The sequence below is a fragment of the Camelus ferus genome, chromosome 13 (genome assembly GCF_009834535.1).
Source record: "Camelus ferus isolate YT-003-E chromosome 13, BCGSAC_Cfer_1.0, whole genome shotgun sequence".
In the NCBI taxonomy this organism is placed as follows: domain Eukaryota; kingdom Metazoa; phylum Chordata; class Mammalia; order Artiodactyla; family Camelidae; genus Camelus; species Camelus ferus.
The window spans coordinates 43555868-43583138 of record NC_045708.1 but is presented as its reverse complement, the minus strand read 5'-3'; the positions used below and the strand labels follow the sequence as shown (position 1 = coordinate 43583138).

At 40.2% G+C, this 27271-nt stretch overlaps 1 protein-coding gene across 1 annotated transcript in view; it reads right to left on the bottom strand.

The window, feature by feature from the left end:
• Positions 1-27271, bottom strand: part of FGGY (FGGY carbohydrate kinase domain containing) — a 300360-nt gene that overhangs the window by 24807 nt on the left and 248282 nt on the right. Inside the window, 2 exon segments of the mRNA XM_032494401.1 lie at positions 8073-8220; positions 20781-20842. Of these exon segments, the coding sequence (XP_032350292.1) occupies positions 8073-8220; positions 20781-20842 (210 nt within the window).

The window sequence follows — 27271 nt, the reverse complement described above, 5'->3', positions numbered from 1 at the left end:
ATCTACTGGTCCCATTTTTCTAAAAGCAGTATTTCTTAAGTAATGCTACTTTTTAATGTTTAATTATTTTTTAGACACAATGCTATTCCACACTTAACAGGACTACAGCACAATGTAAACATAATTTTTATATGCACTGGGAAACCAAAAAATTCCCAAGATCCACTTTATTGCAGTGGTCTGGAACTAAACCCCCAGTATCTCCAAGGTATGTCTCTATGTGGCCTTTTATTTTTTTAACTGAAGTATAGTTGACTTAGTGTTGTGTTTATTTCTGGTGTGCAGCACAGTGATTCAGTTATATATATATATATTTTCATATTCTTTTTCATTATAGGTTATTACAAGATATTCAATATAGTTCCCTGTGCTATGCAGTAGGACCTTGTTGTTTATTTTATATATAGTAGCTAGTATCTGCAAATCTTGAACTCCTAACGTAACTCTTTCATTCCCTTTCTCCTAAGTCATTTTAATATGCAGATGCAGCAGTGTCCCAAAGCTATTTTGGTCAAAGGTCTCGGCCCACACTTGCTATCATCTAACTCTGTCTTGGATTTACACACCAACTTGTTTCCCATCCTTGGTCCTCTGGCCTTAATTCCTTCCCATTATTTAATTTCTTGGGTCTTCCTGGCAGATTTTTGCCTGATTCACTCATCAGTCTTTTATCATAACCATCACGTTACCTCAGGAAGGGCTCCTGTCCACAGTCCACACTGTTCCCTTCAGCCCCAGTTTTGTTTGTCATTTGGGGTACATAGAGAGGATAAAAGCAAAGCCTGATCTGTAATACAATTTTTTAAAAAACACTAAAATTATGGAGAAATATTACAGACATATTGAAAACAAAGCAGAAGGGATGCCAAAAATACAAAGATCTAGTTTTTCATTTTTAAATTTTTTTCCTCCCCAAGAATGTCAGGGACCTTGGTTTGAACTGGCTGGGTTCTAACACCACTTTTGCTCTTTTCTCCTCTGATTAAATTATTTAGACACTCTGACCCTCAGTTTCTCCACTCTTTTAAATGAAGTAACAACACTGTCTTGCAGGGTTATAATCAAAGTTGGTAATAATGCACGGAAAGCATCTACCACGGTGCTTGGCACATCATGGTCCCTGAAAAAACAGCACCTATTATAAATCACAATACCAGCTGGTAAATTAGCTGCTTCAATAGAAAATATATTATCAGAAAACCAGTTAAATGATATTAAGGATATTAAGCTTTCTTATAGAATTCAATTTTTCATAGGCAACCACAATCTGTAAAAAATAGCTAAATAAAACAACATTAAATCATAACAAAACATCCACAAACTCATGTCGAAGTCTGTGTATTTCCAAGGCTTAAAAATATTTCCCTCAAAAGCTGCTTAACTGCCTCGTGAGCTTCCAGCTCCATCATCAGGCTCCCCTTTGGAAGATGCCACAGGCATATAGCCTCTGGTTTCTACAGAGCTCCTGCAAATACTCATCTGAGTTGTTGATTCCACCCACATCTGACTCTGTTTAGCGATGCCCATGTCTAGCTGGGAGTCAGTCCTCTGGGAACTGGCTAAGATCTCATAATGCTTCTTTCCTGACTCTCTCCCAGTTTTCCACATGCACATTGTTCTGCACTTGCTTTGAAGAGCCGTCGGAGCAGCACTCAACTTCTCCAGCAGTTTGAGCAGCATATGGCCTTATGTTAGAAATCACAGCTCTTCAAAGAACCAGAAAATAACTTTCCATTCTGGATAGTCTTGTACTTGCAAAATGAAGCCACAAAAACACATTTCAACCACTGGTGAATATGTGTGTTCTCATGGCCTGTTACATCTCTGAAATAATTTATTTCTGTGAGTGGGCTTTTCAGGAAAAGAATTTTTAAAAAGAACACCACTATAACAAACAGGTCATATTAATTTGAGACTAGAAACTGGTCATGTATACAAGAAGGCAAGGACTCTTAAAATTCCAACAACCAGTGCTTTAGTTTTGTAAGGTGCGCCAAAGTTGAGCTTCCTACTGTGTTGATGAGGAAACTGAGGGCCAAAAACTTAGACCCAGAGAAGACTTATCTCTACCCCTATATGAAACTTGGTTCCTATGATGGACCAAGTGATGGTTCAGCTACTCTAGCTGACTGTTCGTGGCTGGTGACCTCCATGGCTGGTAGGTCCAGTTAGTCCTGGGTGTAAGATGGATGGCTCATGACTAGCTGCCCGGGACTCAAAGGCCATCTTGTAACATGCAAGTGACAGCCACCAAGCAGGAGCTACAGAGTGAAAACCAGTTGCTGTCTGCTATGTGATGGCCTCTAGGATTCTGACAATGACCCTGCAAGGAAATCTATGTCGCTCCTGCTTATTGATAAGCAGACAAACCTCCCAGAGCTAACCTCCGAGGTCACACAACTGGCACATTTTCAAGCCGGGATGCAAGTACACGCCTGACTTCAAATCCTGGGCTCTCTTTACTGTTTCACTATAGTAAAAGCTACCCAATCAACCATTCAAAATAGAAACAATCACACACGCACAAACTATCTAAAATATGCAACCATTCCTGGGGGTGGGTATTTAGCTTCATCTCTCTTTATGTGTGACCATGTCATATTTCTTTAAAAAGCATTTTGGTTTTGTTTTTAAAGAACTTAGAATGGCCAGTGTTAAATGTTTTGATGCTGATTGCTATTACCCAAGCCTCTGCTTCTTTCAAATAACACATGCACAGCCCTTACCTCTCCGTGCCTCATTTATCATGCGGCAAGGAGAAATATTTACATAGGTTGCTACTTGGTCCAGGCATACTATTAAGTTGCCCACCCCCTAACCGCCACTGTTTTTAGCCCAGCGCTGCAGGTCCGTACAGCATCACCAAAGGAGAACTGAAATAGCAAGTCACACGGCAGGGAGTCAACTCTCACCAGAACAAAAGAAAATCATTCTGCCCAGCCTAATGGAAGGATTCCTGGATTATGCCCTGTTCCTCCTTATGAAAGGAGGCACCTAAAGGGGAAGAGTTTAGAGCCAGGTCAAACCAAAAGTGTTGATTACTTTTGAAACCTGAGTCAGTGAGGGTGGGAAGAAAAATAGAACCATTACCAAGAAGAGACAGGGTCAGAGTTTAAATCCAGGGAGCACAGTAAGGGTAGAAAAGGGAGAACTTGTGAGAAAGCTGGTGGTCAGACAGGGAGCAGAGGTTGGGCTGCGGAGTGTGATTCAGTATGAAACTGTGCCTGATGGAGGGCTAATTGTTCACAGTTCATTCTGTGAAGTCCAGCGGCGTGGATTAAGGGAGCCTCATTGGGTGTGTATTCTAAAAGTCAGGATTCATGTCTTCATTCAAGCTCTGCCATTTTTTGGCCTTGTGACCTTGGACAGGTCACTATTCATTCCTCCCTTGACAAGTGAAGATTGAAATACCTGCTTAACCATAAGACAATTTATTCAGTGCCCATCTTTGTCTTAAGTACTGTTTAAATTAAAAAGTAAACATGCCATGGCCCCTACCTTCAAAACTTTTTCTAATAAATTTAAAATATATGCTACATCTTAGGACAGCTCTCATCTTATTTTCTTCAGTAAAAAATATGTGGGTGTTTTTGCATTAGAATCTTCAATGAGGGTTTTAAGTCTGCTCTTGTATTTTTAGTATTTTTAGTTACCTTTATCATTTCCTCTTTTTTTCCCATTCCATTGTCTTCCCATCTGAACTCATTTTTTTTTCCTGATAAAGTTCTGCCCCCTTTCACAGAGATGTGCTTTTAAAAATCCTATTGAATATGCCAAGGATTTTTTAAAATGTTCTCTTTTGGTTTCAGTAGTAAATAATTTTTTAAGAGGCCTTTCTCTAAGTGTTCAAAATGGTATTTCTTTTTCTTTGTATGCAACATGTTTTTCCCTGTGGGCTCACTTCATTATTTTTGTATTCATTTTAACTAGAGCACTATACATATACAGTGTTTCCCAGCACAGAGTACACAGGATTTACTCTCAGCCCCACTCACTATAACTCGTATTTGCCTCTTCAGATCTATAGCTAGTTGCCAATTCCCAGAATCTAGCAGTTTTTATTTTGTGGAGTTCTGCTGGCCTGAGACGGATCACCACTACCCTGCTTTCTAACCCTAGAACAGACAGTAGACATGCAAAACTACATCCTTCCTCCAAATTCACAGGGTTTCCCTCTCTCTGTCCCATTAGCAGAGTTTGACTCAGGGTCCTCAGACTGCAGCGCATCACCATTCATCCTAAATCAGACTTCCGGTCCAGCTGGCTACTTGGCTTGGCAGGTTTCTCATGGATTGAACTGAAAGGGAAGATAAGGTCTAGGTTGTGGAGGAGTTCTGGGAAATTAAACTGGCCACTTCCAAAAAGCAAAACAAAACAAAGCAAAACACCCTAACCATCAGCAGCAGAGTAGAGGGATGACTGCTCTGTTTCTAGGCTTAAAGGGGCCTTGGATTTTTAAGCTAGGGAGCAGGATGTGGAGAAGCACTAACTCTTGGAAGGCTCGTGTTTACTCTGCTCGTATGTCACATATCATATTTATCAAACAAGTTACATTTGGTCTTTTAGATTCTGGAAAATCTTCCCATACTCTCTGAGGGCTCAATTCTAGTTTTCCTAGTTGAATGTCATCTGAATTATCAAAGTCAGCATGACTTTATGCTTTTTTGGGGGTATCTTCACTTCACTTTACAGGTATTTTCAAGTGAAGCAGAGAAAGACTGCATCAGGGTTTGCTGCCCAAAGGCCACCTAAAAAAATTCAAAACAGACATGTATTGGGCACCTCCTCCTCCTTGTATAGATGTCTGTACTACAGGGATCATACTGCATCATGATCACGAACACACACCCAAATGCAATATTATCTCCACCACTTTTATGTGAACTTGGACCAGGTACAGTGTCTTTTCTCCTTTGTGTTCCCTCAGCTTCACAGAGGCCTGAACACAGAAGGTGCTCAATGAGCATTAACTGAATGGATGAACGTCTAACAAGGGTAAGAGAAAAGAGCCAAAGGAGGGGAGAGGAAAGACCTGGGAGACTGCAATGCGGCTGAAGCAGCAGTACGGGGAGTATCCAGAGATTCTCAGAGAAGATTTTTTTTTAATTACCTAGATAAAATGCTAAATGTAGTCTCTCACTGGTTAGACAATGATGCAAGGAGCCAAAATCATGACCACTCACACTCCATGCTCTCCTGCCCTCTAAAACGCTGCAGGTACTATGAAGGCCTTGGTCCCAGACCCTTTTCCCTGTTTCACTCAGTGTCTATGTCACCTCCCATCTGAAGGCTATCCTGCCTGCTGAGACCAGGCTGGGCAATCATCTTCCATGCATCTGCGGAGCCCTGGACAGTGAGTGGCAGCTGGGGCTTGACTTTGTATCCCCACTGCATGTTTCTATATTCTGCCTCCCCACCAAAACAGTAATATTCCTGAAATTGGTTTGGAATTGTATCTAGTTACCCTTACATCCCCCACCAACTACTAATAGGGTCTGTATTTATCAAAATAATTAACTGATGAAAAAATGCACTCATAATTATAATAAAATGGGAACTTCTTATCTTAATTTACCCAGACATTAGTTCTGGTTTTCTATACTGATCATATGGACAGTAAGAGTCTAAATCTAATCCATTTACAATTAGCAAATTGTCTGTATGTATATTTTTTCTAAACCAATAGATGACCTCTTTATTCGCTATCTATCATCAATAAGTACATATTAAGCACTTAGTATGTGCCCAGAGAATGTTTCAGGAGCCAAAGAAGAAATCATACACGGTTCTTGTCTTCCTGGGATTATCCTAACAATTCTAGCCACTATGTATTTTTTAAACTTAACAATTTATCAGGCACTTCCTTCCCTTAAAATATGCTCCATGAATATAAGAATTATACTTTACTGTATCTGCTGGAGAGATGGGCACAAAGTAGGCGCCAAGTGAACATGTACTGAATGAGTGCTGGAGAAAGTAGTCATTGTAGGTTCTGGCAAAAGGATAACATGATAAGGGAGAGAGTTGGGCTGATGATTTTGATGTTATCCAAAACTGGATTGAGGGAAAGAGATTGGGGAGGCGGATTTTTAGCCCAGAATTTCCTTCCTTCTATCTTATCTAGGCCATCTTTTTCTTCCAGTGTTGTGATGTAAATTCATGGAATGACAGCTATTTAAAGGTAAGGCTAAGTCAAGGAGAGTTATGAAGGGAAATCACGGTCTAAGAAACATCAGGTGATGTATGAGGTATGTTTATAAAACAATAAACTTTTAAAAAGGTAAATGTATCAGGATTTTCCAATACAATTAGGCACATGTCCCCATGCAAGAATTCTCTTTTGGTGAGTACATATTTATTCATACTTATTCTAATTAGGCAAGCACACTTCAAAACATTCCACTGGCTCCTCTGGAATTCCACTCTGTGTTTGGATTACCTTTATTGGAATCCTTATGATGTAATTCTCAAGTCTCCAGATGTCAGAGTTGGTTTTAAGAAACAGACAGAAGCCACTGGGAAGCCATGGCACCTGCCATGCTGGGCAGTGAAGCTGGTACAACAGATGCTAGCAGGGAAGGGAAGGACGCCAAGGAAAGATCTCCAGATCCAAGCCATGGACTTTAGAGCCATGATCATCTTATGATATAACCTGCTTGGTTTGGGGGTCATTCTGTGATCTGACCATGCTTCTTAACTTCTTTAATATTTAAAGTGTCTACTCTATTTGGCTTCAGATATATGTCTCTATTCAAGACACGAATTCTTCTACCCATACAAAATGTGTTCTTCCCATAACCTCTGTACTCAGAGTCAGTTATCTGAAAGTACAGCTTTAGAGCCACAGCCTGCGGTCCCAGGGCCCTCTCTGGACATTCCTCTTCTACTTCTGTGGGCCAAATAGGAGGCCAAGCTCATTATCTGTTGTGTGGGCCCGCTTTATGGACTCCAGACAGACATCACTTTTGCTATGTCCAATTTTCTTTCCTTTTTGCTATGACTCTCTTTTATTAGCAGACGTTGATTATGTCAACTAGGTAATGAAAATAAAGATTGGGTCTCTTTGTTGGCCTCATAAAAATATTTTAAATAATCTCAACAGAATTAATCAAAAATACCAAAGCATGTTAAGTTCTGAAGTTCTCCAAGCCAGCAGGCCTACTCCACTGTCATGCAGAGGATAAACCATGCCCTGCTCACGGCCTCCACTCCCAACTCCCTGCTTAAAGTCACCTCACACTCTGCTTCTCGACTTCTTGACATCTCCTGGATTTTGAATTCATGGCTTCTTTTCTCAACTTTGGTCTCTCCTGGCCCCTTGGAAATGAGGGTTAGCCCTTTTCCTCTGGCTTTCACTTGTTTCGTCCATCCTCAGACATGATTCTCTATGGGCAAACTACTCTCAGCTGCCCCATCTCGCTCGGCCACTGAGATGTTACCTCTTGGCTCAGGTGGTTTTAAGCTCTCCCACCAAGTGCATCCTGGCCCCTCCAGCCCCAAATCTCTGCACTAGAAGTGACTCTAAAAGTCACTAATTGCTGAATTTATTTCCCAATAGTTATTCAGTTTATTTTACTTTTACTGAAGTTAATCTGAAATCCTCATAATGTTAGCACGATCGCTGAACAGCCCTGACTTGGAGCCTAGGCAGACGGATGGCTGTGGCAAGCAAGACCCTGGGTGGTAATATTTACTACTTATTTACTCAGCAGCCTGGAGATAAGATGGAAAACTTGACTCTACAAACTGATGTAAATAGAAAAATCACATAGGCAGGGGCTCACGACTTCCAGTTGCTCCGTGGGACAAACAGGCAACAGTAGCTAAGTGTAAGAAATACTGCTTTTAACGCTCTTGAGGTTGGCTCAGAAACAATGAGAACTTTCAGCAGATCGTCCTGGGGAGCGAGTGGCAAGAACCTTCACAGCAGCAGTGCATCTGTAAGAAGCTAGTGGGCTGTTGGCTGGCTCTGTTTATTTTTCCTCTTTTCCTTTCTTCTCACTTTGCGTCTTCCAAACTTGGGAGCCCTTTGGCCCGCCTTCACCTTCGTGCAAGGACGGACTGTTACTTACCATGCCCTTTAGTGTCAGATCTGCTAAGGGAGACCGGTTGCCATGGAAATCTGGCCAAACATGTAAATCAACAGTGAGGAAACCCACAGGCTGAGCCTTCTTAATCAGATCCAGGTGACTGTTCAAATATGCATATACACTCTGGCATCTGGAAGAGAAGTGGATTTTGTTTTTAAAAGGGAGGGGTAGGGTCAGGGAGCAAATTGTTCTGCAGAAAGAAACCATTTGTCTTCCCATATCAGATGCAGAGAGTAAGCAGGGTCCCAAAAGGTTCAGCAAAGAAATTACCCCCAACCCACAGAAACCAGCGTAGCACAGTCTCAAATCCATACTGCACTGTGACCAAGGATAGGTGGCCTGCCTGGCGGAAAGTGAAAAGGTTTGGAATCAGAAGACCAGATCCAAGAGAGGCTTTACTCCACAGTCGGTGTGTAACCACGAGAAAGCTATTCAAACTTTCTGAACCACTCTCTTTGCATCTGTAAAAACAGCCATCATAATCCCTGCCTAACTTTCCTCACAGGGTTATTGTGAAGATCAAAGGAGACTACGTAGGTGAAGATACAGTATTTTGCAAACTGCACAATACAGTACATAAGTAAAAGATTTTTAAAAATCAGTATTCCTAATTGTAATAATAATGATAGGACAAATGGAGACACATGTAAGTTCCCAGACTCAGGATAGGAGTTTGCAAAGGGCAGTGACACGATGCAGTGAACGCAGTTAGGATCAGGAGTTAGGAAACTTCATTTCCCACCCAGACCCACCAAATGACACTGCATTAGTTCTTTCTCTTTTTAAGCCTTAGTCTCTTCACATGTAGATTGAGGTATTCAGGTAACCTCTCTTAGCCTCTTCAGCTGAGAGGAAGACAGATGATGGGCTTGGGAGTCAAGGCAACCTTGGGTTCAGATCCTGGTTCTACCTGGTTCTAGCTGGGTTACATGGGCCAGTGACTTAACCTCTGTGAACTTCAGTTTTCCCACACATAGAGTGGGCATAAAATACCTACCTCGCTGGGTAAAATTTAACTGCAAGACACAAAGGTTAAAGTTGGTGACCCTTCTTCTCTTTAAAAGTACTTCCTTCTCTTGAACTGACAATTCTAGAACAAAGTGGGTTGGCAACCTATGCCACTTCCCACTGGTGTACTTGGAAAACTATAGCCTTAAAGGTTTAAAACGTGGCTTGAATAACGGCAGAAAAATGTATAGGAGATTAATGTCCAAGAGAGGTTAATATCTAAGATACCTAAGGTAATATTTATTATTTACCCTTAAAAATGTTTTAGGAGTAGAGCTCAGATATTTCTACTTCTAGTTTTGTGATACTGTGAGTGTCCTTCTGGATCCCACAAAATTCTTGAAAGTTTTCTAAACTAAGCATAAAGAAGGAAACAAACAAGTAGGGTAGTCGTTTTCAAATTCTTATTAAATAAAAATTTTATGTGGAATTCCACTATAGAAAATAGCGAAAAGCTAAACTGCTCTATGTAAGTGCATGGTTGTGTGTGAGAGTTGTGTGAGTGTGAGTGTGTGTGTGTGTGTGTGCGCGCACGCGAGATGTGTGCTGGCTGGAGGTAAGGGCAGTCCTACCTACCAGGCACCCACTTAGGTTCTTGCCATGACACCTCATTCCCATCTGGAAAAATCTCCTGCCTTAGATCTTGTTAGAAGATGAAGATCTTGCTGGGGAAAGGCTCACCAACCAGAGGAACACCAACTGATGCTCCTTGTGGGCACACCTAGCCTTCAACCACAGCCTGGTGAGCCAGGTACCACTAATTCCCCTTTACAGAGGGGATGCTCAAGGAGTGAAGACATGTAACCGAGTCCCAGTTTAAACCCTCTCTGTGTAATTCTGAAGCCATGTGCTTTCTGTATCCTCAATCAGGCCTCATTTGTCAAAGCTCCATATTCAAACTGTTTTAGAATAATCCTATGATAGGAAATTCTATGTTAGGAAAGGATCCTCTAAGGCCTCTATGGAAGGTAGGGCCAGAACCACATATCTGGGAAGAATATGGTAACACCCCAGTTTTCTACCTGCCGGCTCTCTCTGCTCCTGGTCCAGTGGGATCACATGGACAACAGCAGCCACAAAAACATCCTTTCCAGCCAGAAGTCAAGAGACTACACTAATTCTAGCAACATTCCACTTCAGAATAGCGTCAATGCACTTGGAGTAAAGGGATTTTTTTTTTTTTTTTTAGAATTGCATGTCTATAAATCTTTTGTCTTGCAAGGAATCTCAGAGCAAGGCATTTGGTTTCAGACATCTGGGTCAATAAGACCCTATTGGCCTAATTACTATTGATTCATCATTGTCTCATTTACTGTGGGTCTTTGCAAACAGTGAGATTCATTTAGCCTCTACATATATGGTCACTCATGCACTAATGAGATCCCTGGGGGACGGGGCATATGCTTACCCCTTTGACTCCTCACCTCCTCGCAGCTGTATGTTTATTCTTTGAATGTGGCCATTCTCCGGCACGTTTTTTCAATTATCCCTCACCATGTGTGCTATCTGAGTATATCATTCAAAATGAAATGCACTTGGAAAACATTAAAATAACAAATGCACATCATTATTCACATAATTTTAACCTTGCATGGTGCCTTTCTGGTTCTGACTTTGTTTCATTTTGTATGTTTTATCAATTCTTTCCCAAATGGCGGTCTGCCCTCTTCCAGCTCGGGAATCATATATTAACTGTTCCAAGTGGATTGGTCTCCCTCTTTCTCATGAACTCCAGACTCATACGTCCTCTCTCAGAGACATTCTTGCTGCCCTAGTCCTGCTGCGTATGAAGAAGAAAACCTAGTTTCAACAAACACAAAGCGACTCCACTGTGTACCAGGTGGGTGACCACAGGCACTAAACCTCTCCAAGCCTCGTTAACTTTTTTGCAATTGGGGCTAATACTTTTACCTGCTATGAAGATGAAATCTGGAGTCCTGAGTACTATAAAATGATAGGTGATGGAGAAATAGTTCCCTCTTGTTTTCCATCACAGGAAATTCATTTCTAGCTTTAAAAAAACCCAAGAGCCAGAGATTTTTTTTCAGACTCAATTGCTTACTATCTCTACTGCTTTTTTCAGATTCTATTGCTTGCCATCTTCAAGGCAGACAGCACCCCTGGAATCTCTCTTTTCCATTCCTTCTCCATAAATCATTTAGTTATTTGGATTCATAGGCTGCCCAAAAGTATGGTGACCATACTTTCAAAGCAAAATCAGAACACATGGTCTAACAGAAGAAATTGTGCCCTTTCTAGGAGTAACAGAGAGTCTTGAAAAAGAAGTTTCCACACTATCTCCAGTTCCTCGTTCCTGACCCACTGCAACATGCATCGTGCCCGCCCCAATCTACTGAGACTGGCCCCACCATGCGGAGCAATCCTCTCTTTGTTGCGAACTCCAGAGGACCATTATTTGCCTTTATTTTATTCGAATTGTCTTCCCGCACTTTGTGCCATGTGACCACTTCTTACTCGTTTGCTCTCATCCCCTTGTTTCCAGGACACAATAGTCTTGGTAGTCCTACCTCCTAACCAGCTGGTTCTCTTCCTCTGCTTGTCCCTTAAATATACGAGTATCCCAGATACCTGTCCTTGGTCCTCGTCTCATTCTTTCTAGACCCTTGGGTGATTCCATCCTTCTTTCACGGCTCCAGTTAACTATCTAGTGCTGAAGACTTCCAAATATGTGCCCTTATGTCCTGCTCATTCTTCCTCATGAGTTCCATGTCAAAGATCCAAGCACTCATCAGATGTTTCCACCTAGATACCAAAAGGGACCTCTCAATTAAAATGTCTAAGATGACATGTCACCTTTTCTGATATACTCACTCTTCCTTCTGTGCTCCTTGGTTTGACCAAAGCCAATCTCATGTAAGTGGTTGCTCAAGCAATCATTTTGGGGGCAGAGTCAGAGAGGGTATCATTTTCGATTCTTCTTTCTCTCTCAACTCCTAAATTCAATTTTTCACTAGGACCTGCCGATTTATTATTCCAAATATTTCTCTAACCAGCCTGCTCTTCTCCCACTCAGCTGCTACTGCCTCATGCAGACCACCTTCAAATGCCTGGATTAGAGCTTCAGCCTCCTAATTTATCTCCCCTCTTGAAATCTTGTCCCCGCCAACTAGGTCTTCTGCATTCCTGCCTGAGTGATTCTTCTACAATGCAACTCTTATTATGACTCCATACCTACCTAAAACCTTCAGTGGCTCTTCCCCATTGTCTTTAAGGTAAAGCATAAACCTCCTTGTTTGGCATAAGACGTTCTTCAATATCTAGCTCTCCCTACATTGTACCATTTTACAGACAAGTCTTCATTCCTCCTCCATCCTCACCCCTACACACATCATGGTCTAACCACACTAAACTACTTCTAATTTTTCAAAATATGCAGGTCTCAACCTCTGAATGCTTGCCTGTTCTCCCACCTCTTGCCTAGAATTCTCTTCCTTTCTTTCTTTAACTGCCATCGTTCTAGACCCATCTTTGATGCCACCTTTTGGAGGCCATCCTTAGACCCATGCTTCTTTCCCTGCCTACGCTCACACAGCAACCTGCACTGAACACAGTGTCTCAGCACCCTCTTTATGTCTCCAATCCCAGCCTTACAAGACGGAAGAGGGAGTGATCCTGACATCCTCAAGCACACCCAGGAGCGAAATGCCACCTGTCCTCATCACCTATGTTAGGGGTTTGACAGTAAAACTCATGCTTTCTGTCTAGCTTTAGAGGTTTTCTATAGTAACACTAATTACATTATTTCCCTGTTTAGAATTCTGCAATGGCTACCCACAGTCCTTTGAGCAAAATCAGTTTCTTACCCTGGCTTCTAAGGGCCTAGATGATGCAGACTCTGCCTGAGCCTCCAAACTTCCCTTGCCCACCCCGGTCTATGGCCTAATATCAATAATCCCTCGGCCTTCTCTTCAAGGCTTTCACGTACGTCAGTCCTTGAGCCTGGACTATCTTCCCTTCTGCTCTTCACACAGCTCACTTTTATCCTTCAGTCTTAACCGTGCCTCCAACAGCCGGGGCTTCCCTCGCCACCTCTTCTAAATGGGGTTTCCCTGATATTCTATCACTGCACTCTGTTAGTTTCTTGCCTATGTGGTTTGCTCACCATAGACTTATTTATGGGTTCATTTACTTGTCAACTGCCTATGGCCTGCTCTGGACTTTAAACTTCATGAAGGCAGATCAACACCAATAGATATTTAGAACTTAGCAGAGAATGTGGCACACAGCACCATTCAGGAGTATGTATTCAAAGAATGAATGGCATCTCCCCCACTGTATGATAATTACCTCTTAATTTTGGGGGGAGGAGGGAGGTAATTAGATTTTATTTGTTTGTTTGTTTATTTATGGAGGTGCTGAGGACTGAACCCAGGACCTCGTGCATGCTAAGCATGCACTCTATCACTGAGCTATACCCTCTCTCTCCCTGCCTTTTAATTTTATCTGTATCCATCTCTGGAGTCTGAACTCCTTCCAGGAAAAAGCCATTACCAGGTGCTCAACCAGGTACTGATGTATAGAATGAATGACTATTAGATCTTCCATAGAATATTAGAGGTTGTTTTTACCTCTCCATCTCATTGTAGCACAGGGCTGCCAAAGAGAGGACCTCTGTTGTCACACGGATACAACCTTCCAGCTATGCTGGTGACTTCCATGAAAGCGGGCAGAGAAAAGAAACAAGCATCTTGTGACACCCTGCCCCGCCTTACAGCCATGTGCCAGGCACTATTCTGGGCTATTCTGAAAAGCAGAAAATGAAGAATTGATTTCCTAAGGCAGCACAGTCCTCAATCTTCTTGAGAGAACCCCGATGCCCTGGGCACTTTCTTATCCTTGCATGTGGAACAGAAGCCAAAGAAAGGCATTGTAATATCCAGCTTATGTCTATTTAAAAAAAAAACATTTCTCATCCAAGAGCCATCAAGAATTTACTGATTATCCTGGCACACCCTAAGGGATGAAAGATGTTAATATTGTCTCCCTGGTTCTATGACTATCCTAGCTCAGGGGAGCCTAAGTAAATACTTGTTGATAGACTGATAGTCCAGTTGTCGGACTGAGGGACCAAAGCTGAAGAAGCCATAAAGGCCAAGGGAGCAATCTGAAAGCAAAAGACTAGGATGGACAGTGAGAACAATGTTTAGAAGAGGCATCCTTGTAATACTCATTTCCTCATCTAGAATTAAGTGAGATAATATATATAAAACTATCACTAAGCACAGTGCCAAGCACACTGAAAATTCTTAATAAATGTTCTTGGCTTTTCCTTCTCCTTCCCTTGCACTGGGGGGGATTGACATATATTCTAAACTAGGAAGCTTTAAAGGTACCCTGAGATTTGGCATATGGGGGATCAGAACATTTTAAAAAAAGTAATCCTCAGTGGGATAAAGGGAATCACAGAAGCAAAAGAGGTTTGAGGAATAAATCAGATCTAGAAAAATTGATTGTCCTCAAAGGAATGACCAAAAAAATCAGGGAAAGTTGGAGAAAAGAAAGACAGATTGAGAGAGAGGACGTGAATTATCAGGACTTCCTGCTTGCACCTCTGAGAGACCGGAAACCAATAGAATCACAGTGAGAAATGACCACTGCTTGCAGTGGTCGCTAAAAAAGTAATGCAGAATAGGCTGGGCTTCTCTGTCTACCATCTTCCTCTTCCAGTAGATTATGAGTCTGCTGACTTCAGGGGCTGTATCTTCCCCTCTGCCCCTCCCTCTCCACCAATGGTCTGGTTTATTCTCTACAGCCAAAGTACTCCTTTTAAAAGGTATATCTGATCATGTCTCTCCCCTGCTCAAAAACTAAATTCTTGAATAAAGTCCAGTGGTCTTAACAGCTTCCTACGATGATCCACTTGGTTTGGCCCTTGGCTAAATTTCAGCTCTCATCTGTTTCCCACTCCCTCCAACTTTGCTCCAGCCACACTGGCTTTTACGACGTCCCCTAAGCTTGCCAAGCTGGCTGCTGCCTCTGGGCCTTAGGACTTACTGTTCTTTTGGTCTAATAGGATCTTCCCATAAAACGATGGCTTATTTGCACTTTATTGAGTCCTGCTTGAGTGTCACCTGATCAAGGATGGCTTCCTCACCTGAAATAGCTCTCATCCATCACCCCAACACTGCTTGTTCTATGTCCCCTTACCCATCTCTATGTTTCTTTAGAATGCTTATCAATTACTGGAGTATGTGCTCTCTCTCTCTCAACCTCTCTCTCCACACACACATACACACACACACGCACACACAAACAAATACATGTACATGTGTATAATTTCTATGAAAACAGGGTTTTGTTTTTTTTTTTTTGCTTTCTTCACCATTGTACCTTAAGTGCTCCTAGGACACACATCAGGCAGTCAGAGGACCTGGATTTTAACCTTGGCTCTGCTGCCACCTTGAATCCAGCACTTGTGGATTATGCCAACATCTTTCACCAAACCCTGCCATCATCCACCTCACTCTGAAAAATTGGTAAAGGTGTTTTAAGAGAAGGAAGACAGCAATGAGCAGTTTAGAGGAAAAGAGCCGAAGTTATGATCAATGGAGAGCGATCTCTTGCTATGGAGTAAAATCTCTGACTATCTGGCCCCACGTCGAGCCTCTGGTTGTCATTTACGTACATGGGTACATCTAGTTATTGTTACTTGATTCATAAGCTCACGACAACTTTCTCTTCAGGATGAAGCCTATAAGAATTATGGTAAATCAAGAGTATAACATGATAAATCTGTTTATCAATACCTGTTTTACAGTTTCAAATATGATTTGCTGATGCTAAGCTCTGAGATAGGGGTGACCTGCACTGCTGTTTTCAGAGCCCAAAGTCGCACCAAAAGAGACACATACTTTTTGATGCCAAGGAATCTGTTGTCCCTTCCAAACAGACAACTTCACTTAATAACAACTATACCTACTTCTTTCTAAGACCTGAAGCATGGTGAGTACTAGAGTCTTAGGACAGTCTAGCATAGAACTGATAAGATAGAGATACATTTTCCTCTGTAAGACAAAAAACTGAAGGAAAGTGGAAGGGAAGAGATCCAACATCAAGTGCCTACTAAATATATAAGCTGGAGACAAAATTCGAGAGTTGTCAAGATATACAAAGAAATGAAGCCACAAATGTATATGGGATCACACTGGAAAAGCCAGCAAAGCTAGAGACGAGGTCCAAGGACGTAGCTGTGATGAACTTTGATGTCAGTGATCAGGAAAAAGACCATGAGCTTGAAAAGGAGATTAAGAAGGAGTCAAGAGATACAGGAAGAAAACTGGGTGAGGGTGACACTCTGGAAAGCCAAGGGAAGAGAGTGTTAGAAGGAGAAGTTGTGATCATTGGTGCCATACACAGCTGAGAGCTTGAGGAAGGGGACCGGAAGATACTCGGTGGTAACTGAGGACCTTAACAAATAACTGTTTCAGGAGCCGATGGTGACAGAATTCAAACTGGAGTGGGCGCGGGAGGAGAATAAAGTGAGAACACTGACCAAGAGTACTGGCAATGCTTTGGAGAAACTTAGCTCTATAGAGAGGGAGGTGGTTGGAAAGGGGATGAAGTCAGCTGGCACGTGAAGAGAGGTGGAATTTAAATCCCGTCTGACTCTAGGACTGAAGTCTATAAATTGCTGCTTCTGGACCACCCTATGCTGCTGTTTCTCTGAGTTTGCATGCTAATCCATAAATCCTTCCTTTTTTCCTATTCTCAATTAAAAACCACTCACATGAGGCTCAGACATAGAAGGAAGTTCTGGAAACTTTTGAGTATTTCATTGCAAAGTCTAAAATATCCTTTAGGTCTGCGTTGAGCTTTAGAATCTTCAGAGACTAGCATTCCCATGATCTACTTCCATCCTCATTACACCTGGAAAATGAGTTAAGCAGGGCAGTATTATTGTAATTTTATGGGTAAGGAAACTGAGTCACTGAGAAATTTATGGCAGAATTGGAACAAGAACCCAAGAGCTCTACTTCCCAGTCTACTGTTCTCACTACTCCATAAGAAGGTAGGCAGGTTACACATGACTGACATCTGCAGCTTAACCCTAGAGCAATCACCCCCAAAGCCTCCTCCTCTTTTATAATCATTAGTAACAGCAGTAGAAGTAAGTAGTAGGGGTTGCTGTCATTGTCACAGTACAGTTTACAAAGCCTTTCCAAATACACCACCTCAATGAACTGAAAATAAATTTTCAGAGGTAACCCAGGGCTGGTTCCCTCGTATCTACTACCATTGCATATTCTGATAAGGAAACTGAGGATCACACAACGATGCATGCTGGAGATGGGATATGAATCTAGATCTCTGGACTCTTAAATCTGTGCTCTTTTTTGAGTCAGTGGTTTTTAAATGCTGGATCCCTTCAAGACTCTAATAAAAGCTATGGCCCCTCTTCCCAGAAATATATGCATAAGAATATAATTAACAAAACTCTGTACACAATGAAGGGGTTCTCAGATGATGTGAAGTTAGGAATCCCTCCTCTAGGTTATGTGGTCTCTAAGCCAACTAAGTGCTTGTTGGTTGGATATGTGGTGTGATCCCTCTGGACAGCAATGGCATTGTAACTTGAGACTCCTAGAAGGAAAAGCTTACGAAGCATTTCTCAAAATCCTTGTCGGGATCAATCCTCCTTCTCTACACCCTGATGACACACTGTTTATATTCTAGTACAGTATGCATTTCATTTTGCTCTGTGCTCTCATGATGGGTCTCCATGAGAATGTTAGTTCCTAGTGGAATGGTCTAATACAAGTAACTACAACAACTTTCATCATTACCACTACCATTTTTTTTTTAATGGAAGTACTGGAGATTGAACCCAGGACCTCATGCATGCTAAGCATGTGCTCTTCCACTGCCACTACCACTATTATTTACTGAATACCTACTATAGCTGGACAATTGTCACTATGTCCCAGACACTATTCAAATCCATTTAATTTTCTCAACAACCTTATGAGGTGTTTACTATTATTATTTTTCTTTACTGTGAAGTACTAAGGTACAATGAGGTTAAATAAATTGCCCAGGGTAACAAGCTACTAAGGGATGAAGCTGAGACAGGTAATTTGGCTCCAGAATCCATGATACCAGCCTCTACCTATGACTATTTCCTTTTCGCCAAATACTACCTACATGAATGGAGTTTCTCTGATAATACTATAAAATACCTTACTTTTGTTAAAAGCCCAGCATCTGAGCATTATTATCATGAAATTCATTTGTTCATTATTTTTCAAACTTTTTAGTTCAAAGTAATTTTAGATTTACAGAAAAGTAAAAACAGTACACAGACTTCCCTGATACTCATCATCTAAGAAATTAACTTGAATATAATATTATTACTAATCTACATATTTATTTTAATTTTGACAATTTTCCCCACTAATGTTCTTTTTCTGGTCCAGGATCTAACCCACGATCATACATTGTTTCTAGTTGTAGTAGCTCTTTAGTCTCCTCAAATCTGGGACAGTTCTTCAGTAATTCTTTAAGTTTCATAAGCTTTGAAGCATGTTGGCTAATAATTCTGTAGAATGTCCCCCAATTTGGGTCTGCATGATGTTTTCTCATGTTTACACTGAGGTTATGCATTTTGGTAAGAACATTACAAAAATGATGTTGTGTTCTGCTCAGCACGTCATAAAAGGAGGTACATCATGTTGATGTACTTTATTGCCAGTACTGTTAATTTTGATCACTTGGGCAAGGTATTGTCTGCCAGATTTCTCCACTATGAAGTTAACTATTTTTCCTTCTATACTAGTAAGTATCTTGTAGTGAGATGCCATGGGATGATGCAAATACCCTGCTTTACATCATACTCTCACTCACTCATTTTAGCAACCATTGGTGATTCTTATGTGCAATAATTATTACTGTGGTGTTTGCCCAATAATGGTTTTTTTTATTTCCATTTTTCTTCTACATTTATAAATTTAAAGTGAATTGTTCTTACAGTGGACAGAAAAGATCTGTGCTTTCTTCCCCATTTATTTATTTCTTCAATTTTTCACTTTTATCAGTATGGTGCCATGGAGTTATTCTATACTCTCATTATTTATTCTGTTGATCAAAATTGAGACATTGTTAAAGCTAGCTCCTATACTTCAACAATTCATTTTTAAGTACTTCCTTACATTCTGGTCTGGCACCACAAAATATTCATGTATTTTCCTTGCCCTAGTCTTGGAGTTGACCAGTTTTCCCAAGAAGTTCTGATTACTTTGATTGAAGAACAAGGAGAATGGTATTTAGAAACCAAGACCTGGGTGCTAGGTGTCCACATTGCTACTAGGGTGTCATTACTTCTAAGCCATCTCAGCAGAAAGAGCCTGAATATATATATATATATATACACACACACACACATATATACATATATATACACACACACACATATATATACACATAGATAGATAAATATATAAATAAAACAATCACACTCATGCATAGATGCATATATATATATATATATATATATATATTTCTACTTATATCCAGCAATATAGACATATATGCTAAAAACCATAAGTTGATACTGATACCGCTGATTTCCATTCATTACCATAGGGCTCATTCTAACCTTCTCCTTTTCCTACTTATGGGAAACCTGCGTCTCATTATCCACAATACATTTATTCATTTGCTCAGCTATAGTATACACATAAAGGATTTTCAGAATAGCTAACCAATAGTATCAAAAATAAATTTAGTAATTAAGAGTATAGTACTTATGTAGTTATTTTTAACTTTAGCCATATAGTAGAATCTCAAAATTGTCTTTACTTTACTAACGTTACTCAGGTTAGTTCTTTTCTTTCGCAAATCCCCTTCAGTGTGATTATGTTACTTATTATTAATACAACAGGTTCAATTTTTACTGTTTGTATTTCATGCCCACAACACACATCTATCTATATACCTACCTATCTACCTACTTATCTTCCATTTATTTTTAGAGAGATATGAAGCATCACCATGATTCTAAGAGTCAGAGTTACACAAAAAGGTGTACTCAGAGAAGTCTTGCTCTCTCCTACTACTCTGTTCTCATTTCCCCATTATTTCCATTCATTTCCTCACCCTATAGGTAATCAATCTCATTATTTTCTGATTTAACTTTCCTGTACTTCTTTTGCATAAATGAGCAGATACACATATATTTTCTTATATCACTTTCTTTTTATATGAATGGGATTATACTGTAAGTATTCCTTTATACTATGCTCTCTTCACTTAACAATATATCCTGGAAATCACTCCTATCAGTTATTATCCTCTTTCACAGATGGAAAGACAGGCTTAAAGAGGTTGAATAACTTGCCCAAGGTCACACAGTTAATAAGGAGAAAAACTGGATTTGAATTCAAGAAGTTTTGACTCCAAAATCCATGCTCCTCCTACATCAGTTTTTCAACCATGGTCGCTGACATATTCCTGGGGAATCTCTAGGTTCTTTGTGAGTTCTCTTAGGTTGTTTTGAAAATTAACGCAGGTATGTGCTGGATCGTCCAGATGACTGTCTCATAACCAAGTATTGCCAGGCATTTTCTTTGCTCACAGATCTGAAAATTAAGCTGTTAAGCTGCCTAAAGTGAGTGCCCTCAGTGAAGCTAGAAATGGAAAGTTGTAGGAAACAAAGAGAGCTGTTACCTGGCTGTGGCCTTGGCTTGTAGTTCTGGGAAGGCAGCATGGCCCTGCACCATGTGGTCAATCTGAAAAATAAGAGAAATGGGTCAATTTTATAGCTTCTCTAGTCTTTGTTTAAGCCTGAAGAAGTAAATTAAAACGTCTTGTTTCTTTCTACTTTTTGTATACAGAGGATCCAAGAATGTTAAAATGCTAACTCAGCAAGAGTGTCCCAGCTCTTTCAGAAGTCTAGCTTTGTTTAATCAACTGTTGGTCTCTTGAATTTATAAAACAAAGAAGCTTAAAGAGAAGAGCAGCAGGAAATGAACTCCCAAGGCTGAACTGGTAGCAGCAGGTAGTATCGGGCCCAAGAATGAAGTTTGAGGGAGGAGTAAGAAGAAGTGGTAACTCAGGGTGAATGGTGGGGGACCTGAGTGTTATAAGTACTAACCTCTGGATTACATCATTTCCCCCTTCTGTTACCCCAGGCTGTTACCCTAGGGCAGTGTCAGACCTTGAATTACTCACTGTGTTTTACTAATGGAGAAGTTGAGTGAAAGAGACTAGGAGAAAGGAGTCCTAGTTTTTAAAAAACAGGCAAAAAATGAGTTGCCCCAGAGCTGTCAGTAGAATCTCCCCCTGACTGAGAAGTTATTGCATGAGAAACTGGGACAGAGCTCTCCAAGGACAGAAATGTCTGAGCTCTGCGGACAACCATCTTTTCATTTGAAATTCCATGTCCAGGATTTATTCCTTAATCCACTTGATGGCTCTAAACAAAAGAATATGTGATCTGCATCAGGAAGAGTTATGTTTCCCCTTGCTGTTACTCTGCTTGCTAAAACACACCCAACACCAGGCTTGAGTTCCTGAACCTAATCTGTGTATTTTCTCAATGTTTACATGAGTCTCCAAAACAACCATTCTGACCTATTTATTTTCATTCAAACTACAAACAGAGCAGTTATTGTGGCATGGAGATAGTTTCTCTGAGCATGTTTCCTGAGACTCAGGACTGTGTAAAGACGAAGAGACTTTGTTCTGGAGCCACAAAAGCTGGGCCTGGGTTCTAGCTCTGATACTAACTAGCTGTGTGACTCTTGAAGGTCACTTAACTGCTCTCAGCCTCAATAACCTCCTCTCCCCCAACCCCATCCCAATCTCCTTTGAAAACAGGATTTCTGGGACATAGAGTATGTCTACCATAATATCACCTAAAATTTAGTGTCACCTAAAATTTATTGACTCATTTACCATATACCAATACTAAGCTAAGCATTTTACATACCTTATCTTACTTATTCCTTACAACAATCCTGTGAAGAAGATACTATTGTCCACCATGGAGATGAGTAAACTAGGACTAAAAGAGACCAAGTAACTTGCCTAAGGTCATAGGGAAGTGAATGGCAGATCTAGATCTCAAATTGAGGTCTCTCTGTATCTAAAGTCCTTGTTCTTAACTACTATATCATACTGTCTACTGAACTTCCAGGTATAATTATTAATAAGTTGTTGAATTCCATTTGTGTAGTGCTGCAGAAATGTTTCAAAATGATACCAAATAAACTGGTCATTTTAATGAAAAGAAAATCCTGCAGGTTTTGCATATTTACTTCATAAAGGTCCAGTTTTGGGTTACTGTGATGAGGCATAGTCTGGACCTTAAAGAGTCTGCAATCCAGTAGGAGCATCACAATGAGCCCACTGGCATCAATAATGGATAATTAAAGCCATTACTTGATTTGATGCTAATTTCTATAGGAAGTGCTTTAGGATTTCAGAGAAAGGAGATTTAAATGAGCTTCCCAGAGGAAGCACAGAACCTAGAATGTGCTGTTCATGCCTGAATGCAGTTACTTGGTATTTATCAAAAGCTGAATGCACCAGGTAATATGACTAGGCTCTGGGATGGAGTGGAAATTTAAGAAATACATATAATATGTAGTAGAATAAAGTAAGAGGTCAATAATTTGGCAATTATTATATAATTGGGAAGGCTGAGAAGCCAAGAACAGTCAGTTTGGAGGAGTAAAGGGCTGGAGGCAAGGGATACGATACCAGAAAGGAGGCTGTGATGAGTAGCGATATGAAGATGGAAAGACGGATCTAGGTATAGACAGTAAAGAGACTGGTCCTGTCCTCAGATTGGCACATTATAGGTGCTCAGTAAGTTATTTGTTGAATAAATGTGGAATATACGAATCATAATGGAGGAATACTGTGTACTTCTTTGCAGCACTTACCACACTCTATATTTGTGACTATTTGTGTGGGTCACATGTTGGTTAGAGGGAAACTGTATGTTAAATTAGAGAATAAATGAAGTGGTGAAAATATGGATGAGGGAAGAGGGTGCAGACAGACAGTGGTTCTTGAAAGTCAGGGAAGCGACTTTGGGCCATAGGAAATTATTTTGATTTGGGGAGCAAAACAATGAAAAATTAAGGAACCTGGTATTGTATGGGCAACAGGGAGATGACTAGGCACAGAAAGTAAGAAACACAGACAAAGCTCAGAGGCTGACAGTGAGGAACAAATATCCCGTCCTTGTTCTATTGTAGCATTTGTCAAGTTCTTCTATAATAATTAGTTTATATCTGTCTCCTACCTTCCACTCTGAGTGCTTTTAAATCAACAGCCTCACTATTTCCCATTCCTCAGTGCCTACAACAATGTGTGGCATCTTGAATGAATGAATGAGACACATGTTGAAGACAATAAGACAAAAAGTGACTGAGTAGTTACAGAATACAAGAAAATCAGAGTCAAAGATGACTTTGAACTTTTGGGTCTAAAAAAAGGAAACATACTCATACTAATCATGTTTTTTTATTTTCTGTATTTATGATGCTTTGGTATCTGGGGACCTGTTGACTCTGGAGAGACTGCCCCTCTTAGGGTTAGCCAATTCCTAGAGATAGTAAAGCCCTCAACTGGCCTGTGAACATGCCTTTCATATGCAAACTGGACCTTAAAGAGTCTGCAGATTACCTCCTTACCACTCTCTCTATGGGTCACTATTACCTGGCTCTAATCACCCCAGAGCCAAGTACCAGACAAAGAAGGACAACCCTGGGGCTTCCTTTGTGGCCTTACATGGCATGACTAGACCCCTTTTCTTAAGAACTGTGAATAATAAATTATCCTTTCAATGGCAATCATCTCCTGGTCTGCTGGCCTCATCATACCTGAACAAGAATGAAACCTACATTTTAAAACAGTAGCTGACAAATAAAAAGACAACCTACAGACTGGGAGAAAATATTTGCAAATGGTACAACTGACAAGGGCTTAACTTCCAGAATACACAAACAGTTCATATAACTTAATAACAGAAAAAACCCAGTCAAAAAAATGGGCAGAAGACATAACACACATTTCTCCAATGAAGACATACAAATGGCCAATAGGCACATGAAAAGATGCTCAATATCGCTAAATATCAGAGAAATGTAAATCAAAACTACAATGAGGTATCACCTTACACTGGTCAGAATGACCAACATTCAAAAGTCCACAAATGATAAATGCTGGAGAGGGTGTAGAGAAAAGGGAACCCTCCTATACTGTTGGTGAGTTGTAATTTGGTGTAGCCACTATGGAAAATAGTATGGAAATTCTTTAAAAAACTGAAAATAGACATAGGATCCAGTAATCCCACTGCTGGGCATATATCCAGAGAAAACTCTAATTTGAAAAGATACATGTACCCCAGTGCTCATAGTAGGCCTCTTTACAATAATCAAGACACAGAAGCAACCTAAACGTCCATCGACAGATGACTGAATAAAGAAGTTATAGTATATATACACAATGGAATACTACTCAGCTGTGAAAAAATGAAATAATGCCATTTGCAGCAACACAGATGTACTCAGAGATTATCATACTAAGTGAAGTCAGGCAGAGAAAGACAAATATCACAGGATATCACTTATATTTGGAATCTAAAAAATTATACAAATGAACTTATTTACAAAACAGAAATAGACTCACAGACACAGAAAACAAACTTACGGTTACCAAAGGGGAAAGGTAGGGGAGGGATAAATTAGAAGTTTGGGATCAGCATATATAAACTACTATACATAAAATAGATAAACAACAAGGTCCTACTGTATAGCACAGGGAACTATATTCAGTATCTTATAATGACCTATGATGGAAAAGAACATAAAAAAGAAATAGATGTATAACTGAATCATTATGCTGTATACCAGAAACTAAAACAACATTGTAAATCAACTACACTTCAATAAAAGAAAAGAAAACAAGAAAAAAAATAAAATAGTAGCTGAAACTTGGGCCTTGGGAACAGTCTTGAGTTCAAACTCACGGTCGATACTTATATTCTCTGCTACTTAAGAAAAGTGACCCGACCTCTCAGAACCTCTTCTCCTACAACTATAAAATGGGGCTAATAAAATTTGCTTTGCAGGGAAGGTTGTAGTGAAGTACCTGATATAAAGGTGGCTTTTAGTTCATAACACCTATTATGAGAGAAGAGAAGGGGGCACCACTGAAAGAGTAGAAATGACTGGAAGAATTGGCTCTGAGGTCAGCTGTACTTTTTGTTTTTCCACAGCATCTGATGGTAAAGGCCCATCCTGATTAACAAAGAAGGAACCAGTTTGTCGAATAACTGAGCACTCATTTCAAAAGCCTGGAGTGCCTGTTCCAAAGGTTGATCTTTCTACTTATGTTCTATTCTCCGATGCATTTAGCACAGTATAGATCACAGTGTTCCATTAGTGGTTATTTGTTTCCCAGTGAAATAACCAGCTTTACCACAATAACTGTATTTGCTAAGCAGTTGCCTCAGAAATATGTAGACAGAGCTATCCTAATGCTATGATTATTTTGTTTCCTCCTACCTTCTCAGATTTCAGCTCTGATTGCTGGCAGCTATAACAGTATGCAGAAAAGGCTATAAACTATTTGGATAGGTAGGAAGCGTAAGCTGGGTGGGGTCAGGTCTTCAGGATGGCGTCCAGATCAGGATCAAGAGGAAAAGGCCATCTTATAATGCACAACTAGAATGGGTCCTTTTGGCGTTTCCTTATAAAGGTGACATCTGCATTTAGAATATGGGAAAAATAGAAATGTAATACAGAGATGCTATGTGGGGAGTATGAGGTGGCATCTGGCCCACAGATGTATTTTATTTGGGGTATACAATATTTTTAAAAATAAGCCAATCTTTTAAAATAGGGAGATTTCACTTCAAGTCCAGATTTTGGTTTCTCTTGATGAATTACTGAAGGTAAAACATTGGATCACCCATATACCCCTATGGCCAGAGTCAGCTGGAGCTGAGTGGTGATTGTTTCCTTCAGACAAGCCTGCATCCTCCAGTTTGTGAGAGGGCCACTACTCCCGATCAGTCCCCAACAACAGACACCAGATTTCATCAATTTATCATCAAGATGGCACTCATGTTTCACTTGTTGTAGAGATCTATTTCTCTATGCCCATCGCTCTGTCAAAGGAGGGAGCATGGAATTCAGCCCGAGGACTGCAAGTGAAAGAAATACTCTGCAAAAGTAAAAACAAAAACAAAAACAAACAAAAAACCCCCACCTCTTTGCCTTGTCTGTTTATTCATTTACGCAGTCAGACTCCTTTAGGCATTTGAGTTTTTGACCCTTGATATGTCAGAGACAACACAGACAAGGACTCCTGAGACCTGAGCTCAGTTCTCGCTCAGGGCATGACCTTGGAAAAGACTATTTCTAATTCCCTCTCTAAAGCATTAAATCAATTAATATGACAAATAGCCAAGAGTTTGTAAAATTACACAGAGAACTGCACTGCCTGAGATGTCAAAACTGTTGGCAAAGGGTTTACAGGCAAGAGAAACACATGACAAAGGCAAATTTAAAATGTAAGAATTTTAGGTTCTATGATCATTTTGCTTATTGCATGATAGGTTTTTCTCAGTTAGAGTCAGTTGTATGTATTAGTCCTGAGGCTGTCATTTTCCTTGCTTCACAGATCAAGCAATCATTCGGCTCAGAGAAATGTTCATCACTTGTGACAACTTCCTTTTATCCATTTGCATTTACCTGTAGTGTCACTTTCTTCATCTAAGCTATTTTAACTCTTTACTTATCTAATCTTATCTCAAAGCTAAAACATTCTGCCTGATTCTTCATAGCTTTGAAATTTTCATAAAAATCTAGTGAAAGAAGAAAGCCTAATCTCAACTATTTCTTTTATACTGCTGGGAAGGATTGTGGGTTTCAATACTGAACAGTTCCTAGGAGCAACAAATATTCCTGAAAGAAAATATAAACTATGTTGGGTTTTTTTTCCGACAACTTTAGTATTAGCTTTACATAGAACAATTTCTCTTACAAGAGGATCAGTTCTGATTTAACACAGGACTAGTTTAGTCAGTTTCATTCACCATCAAAATTGGTAGCTTTGTTCATTTTTACACTTTGTTAATTAGTTCACTTATTTATGAAACTAATGTGATATATGGCTACTTTGTGCTAGGCATCATTCTG